Source organism: Phacochoerus africanus, chromosome 16 (genome assembly GCF_016906955.1).
Source record: "Phacochoerus africanus isolate WHEZ1 chromosome 16, ROS_Pafr_v1, whole genome shotgun sequence".
In the NCBI taxonomy this organism is placed as follows: Eukaryota; Metazoa; Chordata; class Mammalia; order Artiodactyla; family Suidae; genus Phacochoerus; species Phacochoerus africanus.
The window spans coordinates 23,471,037-23,481,073 of NC_062559.1; the positions used below are offsets into that span (position 1 = coordinate 23,471,037).

The 10,037-nt window shown below is 44.5% G+C and overlaps 1 protein-coding gene across 1 annotated transcript; it reads left to right on the forward strand.

The window, feature by feature from the left end:
• Positions 1-5,499: 5,499 nt before the first annotated feature.
• TMEM229A (transmembrane protein 229A) lies at positions 5,500-7,938 on the forward strand. The gene has a single exon (XM_047763463.1). The coding sequence runs from the start codon at positions 5,500-5,502 to the stop codon at positions 6,610-6,612; it is 1,113 nt and encodes a 370-aa protein (XP_047619419.1). The 3' UTR covers positions 6,613-7,938.
• Positions 7,939-10,037: the final 2,099 nt, after the last annotated feature.

Consider the following 10,037-nt stretch of genomic DNA (forward strand, 5'->3'; position numbering starts at 1 on the left):
GGAAGGGAAATTCAGAGTAGGATAATTGCCATGGGTTAGGTATGAAGAGGAATGAGTTCAGGAAATACAGCTTTCGATCGCACATACAAGAACCAGCAGGTGCCCAAAATGCTTTGATTCGAAAAAGGCATCTACTACGCTACTATGAAACTGAGCGAGGCCAGAGATCAAACGCGCACCCTCATGGATCCTAGTCGGGTTCCTTAATGGCTGAGGCACAGCGGGAACTCCTGTGTGTGTGATTTGATCCATAGCAGAAAGAATTTTATCTCTGCTACTAACATGGCCGCTGCCTTTCACTATTTTCTCTGTCATTATGTTCATGGCTTGCCCTGTGGAAACTCCCATAAGCTGTCTTCATGGTGCTGTGTTCTCTATACTCTTGCCTTTTATTCTTCTGGTATGTAAGCAGAGCATGTAAGGAGAGATCTAAAACATTCTATACATCTAAGGGACTTCAACCTTGAACCTCAAGCCGCAGGGCAACAATTCACTAAAGATGATCACAATTCTCCAAAGGACAAATCTCCTAATTATTATTATTATTATTTTTGTCTTTTGTCTTTTGAGGGCCACACACGGCATATAGAGGTTCCCAGGCTAGGGGTCTAATTGGAGCTGTTGCCATTGGCCTACGCCGCAGCCACAGCAATAACAGATCCAAGCCGAGTCTGCGACCTGTGCCACAGCTCAGGGCAATGCCAGATCCTTAAGCCATTGAGCGAGGCAGGGGATCGAACTCACGACCTCATGGTTCCTAGTCGGACTTGTTTCTGCTATCCCACGAGGGGAACTCCAAATCTAATTCTTAAATCTCCCCTAGTCACGCTGACTACCCTGGCTCTGGGAGTTGCAGCTTTTTGGCCAGTCCAGCAAAGTCAGTGTTGGACCTAAATGAACTGCTACATCTCTATAGACCTGTTTACTCAGATAGGTTCACAGCCTGAAGTTAAAGAAGCCAGTGCTTTCCACAGAGCAATATTCCAAGTATTCTTTGAATGGCTGTTCCCTTACCTAAGGAATGCCAAGCTAATGTTATTTCATTGTATATTCTGGCTTCCTACATTCTTTTTTTTTTTTTTTTGTCTTTTGTGGTTTTTAGAGCTGAATAAGTGGCGGCATACGGGGGTTTCCAGGCTAGGGGTCGAATTGGAGCTGTAGCTGCCAGCCTACACCTCAGCCACAGCAACTCTGGATCCAAGCCGCATCTGCAACCTACACCACAGCTCACAGCAATGCCTGATTCCTAACCCACTGAGAAGGCCAGTGTTCGAACTTGCGTCCTCATGGATACTACAGGTTCGTTAACCACTGAGCTAAGACAGGAGCTCCTGGTTTCCTACTTTTAAACTTCCCTCATCCTTTCATATGTATCTTTGCAATCTTACACTTGCAGCAGCAAAGACCAACATAGAAATGCTTTTAAACATTTTATGATCATAGATACTCTGACGCAAGGACTTTGAATTATAAAATTATCATGGATCATTAAAGTCATTCTGCAGCTTTAAAAGCAATAAGAAGTTGTTTGGGGGAGTTCTCATCGTGGCGCAGTGGTTAAGGAATCCGACTAGGAACCATGAGGTTGCGGGTTCGGTCCCTGCCCTTGCTCAGTGGGTTAACGATCCGGCGTTGCCGTGAGCTGTGGTGTAGGTTGCAGACGTGGCTCGGATCCCGCGTTGCTGTGGCTCTGGCGTAGGCTGGTGGCTACAGCTCCGATTCGACCCCTAGCCTGGGAACCTCCATATGCAGCGGAAGCGGCCCAAAGAAATAGCAGAAAGACAAAAAAAAAAAAAAAAGAAGTTATTTGGAACGACAGCAATGAAGCATTTCAAACAAAAGGGAAAATGTCAAGATAAGACAGAAACAAAGACTGCCATCACTGTTGGGCTAACTTTTCAGAATAGTAGAAGATACTGATTTTTTTTAATGAGATAATGAGTAAAAGAATTACAGGCAATTTATGCAAAGAATATTTTTTTCTTGCACTTTGCCCTTTTAAGAACTTTTCTTTTTACCATTTTTTTACTTAAAAAAATTACTGTTTCACATTCTGAAAGTCATGTAACTAAGGAGGGGCCACAATGAAAATATAAAAGAAACCTACGAGTTCCCATTGTGGCTCAGCAGGAATGAATCTGACTAGCAACCATGAGGAAGCAGGTTCAATCCCTGGCCTTGCTCAGTGGGTTAAGGATCTGGCGTTGCCATGAGCTGTGGTGTAGGTCACAGATGAAGCTCGGATCTAGCATTGCTGTGCTGTGGTGCAGGCCAGTGGCTACAGCTCTGATTCAAACCCTAGCACGGGAAACTCCATATGCCGAGGGTGCAGCCCTAAAAAGACAAAAAAGAAAGAAAGAAAGAAAGAAAATGTAAAAGAAACCTGGAGAGAGTAACAGATAATAGATATACTTTCTATTGTGATTTTATAACTACTGATTTGTATTGTTCATTTATTCTCCATAAGAGAATTTCCATAAGATAAATGGAAAACAGACTTTAAAAGGGTCCCAGAAGATTTTTAGTAGTCTAAGTATCTTGGTAGGGCATAAAAAGACAAAAAAAAAAGTAAGCATGTTTAATATATTACACATATTATACATATTATATATGTATAAATTGTACACATGTTCTATTATACCACTATCATTTATATACTTGTAAACATTTTATACATGTCCTATTTACTAATATTGTATTGATATAATAAATTTTTTCAAAAGCTGAGATTTAAAATATAGACATAGAAACTCATTTTTTGTTTAATCCAGAAGATATTCCTACACTCCCTAGGATGAAATAGACTGAACTACAGAATTAACTATTTCAAGCTTATCTTTGCATCTTTAAGAAGAATTAGAATAGAGGGCATAAGCCCTTGAGGTTTAACTTAATATTTGAAAGCAATTGGTATTTTTTTAACAATTCAGGTTTAGGAATTTAGTGTATACATGTTTGAATCACTATATTTATGCTATTATGATTAAAGTGCTTTCTTTGCCTGGATAACAATTATGGAGAAAGAATAAATTTGTTTTTCTTATCTAATAAATTGACTTAAAATTGAGTTTACTTGGTAAAATAATAACTCAGAAAAAAGCTTTTCTCTGGACTTCCCGTTGTGGTGCAGTGGTTAATGAATCTGACTAGGAACCATGAGGTTGTGGGTTCGATCCCTGGCCTTGCTCAGTGGGTGAAGGATCTGGCATTGCCGTGAGCTGTGGTGTAGGCTGCAGACACAGCTTGGATCCCACAGGCTCTGATTCGACCCCTAGCCTGGGAACCTCCATGTGCCGAGGGAAGCAGCCCTAGAAAAGACAAAAAAAAAAAAAATTTCCTTGGTGTGTACTACTAGCCAATCATATTTAATTATTAATAAGAATCATAAGTTAGTAGGCTTTGCACAGATGTAAAAATCATATCAACTAGATTATATACTTCTTAGGGTGTGCATCTTTTTTTCTTTTTCTTTTCTTTTGGTCTTTTGTCTTCATAGGGCCGCACCTGCGGCAAATGGAGGTTCCCAGGCTAGGAGTCTAGTTGGAGCTACAGCTGCCAGCCTACACCACAGCTCACAGATCCTTAACCCACTGAGGAAGGCCAGGGATCGAACCCACAACCTCATGGTTCCTAGTCGAATTCATTTCCACTGTGCCACGGCAGGAACTCCAGGGTGTGCCTCTTATAACCCTTTCTTTCTCCAGTGTACCTAGCATCTTGTATAGAGTACGTGCTCACGAAAACATTTACGTCATTATTTCTCCTCATTGTACTTGCTCAGGCCCTTGGGCAACTATAACTCTGTTTTACAGCAGGTTTGATGAGTCTGCTACCATATGCTTCTTTCCCTAACATGACAACTTCTGTACACTGACTTTTGACAGTTACCAAAGGAAATCTGCAAATAAACCACATGCTAACGAAGTTTTAAAAAATATATAAAATAAATCTGTCCTTTGACTTATACAAGGGTTGATGTCACCTTAACAATTTTTCTTCTCACCATACTCTTATTTCTCTCTCTTTCCTAATTCACTGACAATTTAGCAACACAGATGGTAACATAAAGGGTTGAAATGAGTATGGGGAGAGAGTGATGAGGTTGCTTTAAAATCGAGGAACTGCCTCAGAATTTTAAATAACAATCCCAGAAGGCTTTCCAACTAGCAAACATCTGATACCCTTCCAAATTATAACTTTTAATCTAGTTTCTGCCTAGACATTATTTGTGGGGTTTGCATTTGGGGGGGGCAGTGAGTATAATTTATTTCTAAGGTTTTCTCCAATTCTAAGCCTGATTCAAAATTGGGGAAAAACGGTGGAGTCCAACAGACCACAATTCTGGACACTCCCACCCTCTCACAAAAAGAAAAAAAAAAATCCTGCTTTCTATTTCACTCACTTTCTGGAATGACCTAGTTACTCTGCAAGAAGAAAACTTGGCCCTGGGATGTGCCAGCGTGAGCAAAGGTCCTATATTCCTGATTTGATTTAAGATGAAGCAATGCCCGACCCAACCGGCCTGCAATCAGAGCAAACCAACCAAGGCGATCAGACTGGCCGGGGAAAGAGACTGACAAAGTGGTCCAGGCCCGGTGGCAACATTTCAGACGCAGGGAAACGCTGGGGCGGGCCGGCGTGGAGTCTCCAGTTTATTCCCTGTGACTGGGACACACAGCTGGCTCTGCATAAGAACATGAAATACACAGCACCATAGTTTGGCCTCAGGCCCAGTCTTTAGTTGGTGGCAATCGCCCATTCGTCTCCGCCAGCCAGGCCCTGGCCCTAGTTTCCTCGATAAAAGAGATGCCTACCAGCTTGCAGTCACACCTGTTAGGTGTTTCTCCACTCGGTGCCTCCGCCCCAGCAAACGCCTCCTGCACTGCCGGGGAGCCGGGCTCAGAGCCGGGACGGAGTCGGAGAAGCACAGCCGGGCCTTCCCTAGCAGACCCCCGCGGGACTCCGCGCGGAGGGCTGGGGCGGGGAGAGGGTGCTGCGAAGGCGGGAGAGGTCAAGACGGACACAGAGAGGGTCATGGGGAGGGCTGGGGGAAGGGGCGTCGCTGCTCGCGTTACGCTTCCAGAGCCTGCGGCAGAGGCGGCGGGGCTGAGCCGCGGAGAAGAAGGGGTTTGCGCAAGCCTCTGCGTTTCTCCCCGCGGCCCCGGCGCCACCGTCCCTTGCCGGGCCTCGGCGCCCGATAGGCCGCGCAGGGTGAGCGCGGGCGCCGGCCGGCGGCTCCTCTCCGGGGACCCGAGGCAAGGGCGCGGCGGGGCCGCGGCGGGGGGACTCCGCGAGTCGGGCGGCCAGCGCTTCCCCCGATCGCAGGAGCCCGGGCCGCCGCCCAGCCGCGGCCGGGACGGAGCTCCCCGCGCGCCCCCCGGGGGCCGGCAGCGGCCGGGAGGCGGCGCGGGGCTCGGCCTCTCGGCCCCGCAGCTCCGCGCACCGGGCGGCGGCGGCGGCGGCGGGGCGGGCTCGGGCGCCCGGGCAACCTCCGAGCCGATGGCGGGCAGCGACGCGGACGACCAGGGTCCTGTGCCGAGGGGCTGCGCGGCGCGGCGTCCGGGAGCCCCCGGAGGGCAGGGAGGCGAGGCTGCCGCCAGCCGCCGGGAGCCGCTGTCCACTGCTGAAGTGCCGGACGAGGGTGGTGAGCTGCCCGCCTGGATGCGCCTCTACTTCTACGGGATGCACGGGATCACCCTGGACGTGCTCGTGTCCTCGGCGCGGCGCTTCGCTCGCAGCCCGGACCTCCGGATGCTGGGCTTCTCCTCGCCTTACCGCTGCCTCCTGCACTCGCTCACCCATTTCGCCCTGGAGAAGGTCTATCTGCAGCAGCGGCGCTGCCCCAGCGCCTTCGTCTTCAATTTCTTCCTCTACCCCTCGGCCCACGTGGGGCTGCAGACCCTAGCGGGCCAGGCGCGGCTGCTCAGCCTGGGCGGCCGGCCGGGGGGCGCAGCAGCGCTGGGGGCGCTGGATTTGGCGCTGCAGTACATGCTAGCGCTCTACCACTGCCAAGTGTTCCTGAAGCGTTTCCTGCGCTTGCGGTACCAGGGGCAGCAAAGGCAGCAACAGCCGCGGGATGCTCCTCCCGCCCCTCCAGGCACCCGGGCCCCTCAGGCAGCTACTGGCCGGGAGCTGCGACCTGGAGGCCCCAGGGGCGCCGGGGCAGCTCCCAGCCAGGGACTGCCGGACCTGCTCCGATTTCTTTTCTTCGGGATGCACGGCTTTTTGGATGAGATCTTCTTCACCTTCTTCTTTAACCTGCTGGGGCAGGGAGACGGGACGACCAGCGGTCACACGTCGCTTTGGTCCTTCTTTATGTATGGCAGCTGCAGCTTCGTGGTAGAAAAGCTCTACTTCCACCTCCACTACAGTCGCGGCTGGGGCACCTGGAAGCGAGTGCCCTTCTACGTGATCTTCATTTACGCGTGGGAGTTGTCCTGGGGTCTGGGACTCCGCACTTGGGGCGCTTGTTCCTGGGACTATTCTCACTATCCGCTCAATTTCATGGGTCTTATCACCCTGATGTATTTACCTGGTTGGATATTCCTTAGTGTGTACCAGGACCTGCTTTCCAACGTGTTGTGGCGGGTGCAGTATATACCAACTAACTAAGAAACAAACAAAGAAACAAACAAACAAAAAAAAAAGAGAGAGAGAGAGAGAAAGAGAAAGAAAAGGTCCCTCAATTCCGATGAATGAATGCGATTTATTTCTACACATTTAAAACGGAGTGGCTTGGTTTCGTTTCTTCTTTAGCCTTTTAATTTTTATACATTTTACTAAACTTTTCCAACTTGTTTAGTTTTTCTATTAGGAACCTATGCGTAATACTACAATACTTTGAAATATTGCTGGAAACGCAACTCAGAGTACTTATTTCGTCAGTATTTTAAAACCCTCACTAGCCCAAATAGCAAAACCATCATACCTTAACATCAGAAAGCTGTAGTACTCATTTATTTGGGTGTAGGTGAGCGATAGCTACTATTTTTTTTTTTTTAAGTAAGGAAGTTCTTCATGTCAGAGACCAGTAATTTTTACAAGATTTGGCAAAATGTTCTGATTTAATGATTAGTTTACTTAATTTTAACCCAAGGTCATTTTAATTCCTTGCCATATTTACCAATGAATGATTAAACTCAGTGTCACATATTCCTGAAACTACAGTTAATAGCTCTTAAAGTGCCTCCGTCTAGCACACAAGGAAAAAAAAAAAAACTGACAAATTTGAAAACACATCCTGTGAATCAATTTTTAGATGAGAAATCTTTTCTAGCAACTCAGACAGGTAACACTGTGTTAAGATATTTCAACTCCATCCTGGAAATGATTGCTTTCCAATGTGGGTTAGCCTTAAATGCCAAATGTGTTACCTTTAATCAGGTTCTCTGTTATCTTTGGCTGTAAATTTTTGTTTCTGTGTAATAATGTAAAGTGTTTACCTTACATGTACAAGGGCAAAGCAAAATTATATCACCTTCAATAGTGTTCTAACCATACTGTCTCTGCTACATGGAGCTTCAAGAGTGGAAATAGTTCCGTGGAATAAAATGAACTGTAATACTCATCCTAATTGCATCAGCCCTAATTGTTTTCTGAGAATACAGATATGTGTTTTAAGCCTATTTCTGCCATGGCTCACCTGTAAATATTTTTCTGTTTTCTTCTGGGCCCATACTGAGTTCTTGGGCCAAGCCTGGTGGGGTAATACGCATTATAAATCATTAAGAGCTTTTTGGTGATTCTTTATTAATGTCTGGAAGCTCAAAAGTTAAATGAGATGATGTAAATCATTTTAAAAAATCATGTCTAATCAATTAATAATGTACTTTAACATTGTTTGCTGTTTTTATTATATTTAGAAAAGACAAGGAGAATTGAGCAGGCTCAGCCAAGGATGACTCATACTTTCTCAGTTTTCATTACAAAGATAATTAGGAAAACTTACAGTATATACAAATGATTATATATTTCTATTCAGATTATTAACTTACTATTCTATGAAAAAGACTTCTGTTTTTTTAAAACTGTTTTCTATGGTAGTAAAAATAAACATATATTTAGATTTGATTAGTCAGGCATAGCTCTGAGAATGTTATATGATTTTAATCTACTTTCAGAAGCTGTGAGCTAAATCGTAAGTAATGCTTTATGATAAACCCCACCTGTGAAATAGATCCTGTCACACGGATTGTTTTGGCCAGTCAAAGCTTGAGTTGAAACTGTTAAAGGTAAGCTAAATGTTTGCAGAGAGTAAAAGTGTCACTTTGTCACTCTGAAAACCTGAGGAGAAAAAAGTATACATATGGACACTAAAGTTAGTCAGACACTGAGCAAAATATTTATAATTCAGATATGTCACATGTGCATGACTCTGAGTTAAGGGTAGCACTACTTCACATCACACATTCCTGTGAAGACTTCACCACATCCATGGCTTCTGGAACACATCCTAAATGTACATATTGCCTCTTCTGTCCACACGTTGCTTCTCAGCCTTGCTTACTTGCTTACCAGTATTCTCAGGGTCAGAAATCCACCCGGAAGTGGGAAAGCTGCTATTTTGTTTGTTTGCTTTTAATGTTAATCCTATTTAAAGGAAAGGTCAAGATTTCTCATCCATTCATTTCATTCAAGAAATAGTTCATGTGAATCTGCTATTTGTCAGGCACTTGCCTGGACTTGGCAGTGACCCAACACAGACAAAATCTCTGTCCTGATGAAGCTCACCCTCTAGCGCTTTGATTTGTAGGGGATTATCCTTATTTGCAAGGCTACTATGTTAGTAGTAGGCTAGAAGAGTGGTCGTTGTGAGGTCTCTCTTCAGGCCTCGCCTTGGAATATCAATCCACCACCTCTAAAACAAAAGCCCATTAAGAGTCCCTCTGCTAATTCTACAAAGAGTTCATTTATATGTATTCAGGAAGTGACTATCCTGTCTACTAACTCAGTACCTTGTTTTAGGGTTTCTCATTCTGTGTGTGTTCACTCAACTTTTTCTTTTCTTTTTTTTTGGGGGGGGGTGTCTTTTTAAGGCCCCGTACACTATGGAAGTTCCCAGGCTAGGGGTCAATCAGAGCTGCAGCTGCTGGCCTATGTATGCTACAGCTACAGCAACAGGCATAGGAGCCATGTCTGCAAACTGCACATAGCTCACAGCAAGGCCAGATGCTTAACCCACTGAGTGAGACCAGGGATTGAACCTGCATCCTCATGGATCTCAATGGTGTTTGTTAACTCTGAGCCACCATGGGAACTCCCACTCAACTTCTTAAAAGTAACATTTTGCTGCAACTTTGAACCTTTAAAGAAAAAGCAGAGAAAAGAAAGAACCATCAAATCAATCAATTTTTTTACTCATTAGTACTTCATATATAAAAATAAGGCAACGTATTAAAAATAGTTAATATTTAAGCAATGCTTAGTGCCTGCCGAGGACTGCTTTATTATCATATACATAAGTTTAAGTAAATATATGTACATAACCACATATATCTTAAATGAATGTTTATTATATATCTCCAGTATATGTGTATTTAATTTTAAGTAATATATATTTTAAGGTTCATATATGATGTATATACAAGATACATATCATATATGATATATATACCTTAAATACACACACACACACACACACACACATATTTACTTAAACCTCTAACAACTCTCCTTTTACATGAGGGCAATGAATCTGAAGCTCAAAGAAGTTAAGTAACTACCCACATGGCACAGGAAGTACACCTGACTCCAGGGTCTATCCTTAACAGCAAAGCTATCATGCTTCTCTTGACCATAGCCATTTTGGTTCTTCTATGGATTTTGCCTTAAGATCTATACTTCTTTTTTGCACTATCATAAATGCAAGGGCAGCTCTATAAATGCTAGATACTAGTGGCAAAGATACTCTTTCATGTTGCCTTTTTATTCCCTAGAAAATGGCAAGGATGCTAATACCAAGCTGCGTAACTGACAATCAGCCTAGTTCTAATCCCCAGATGATAGTCTTTATATTCCAGCGGTGCTCTGAAATAGAA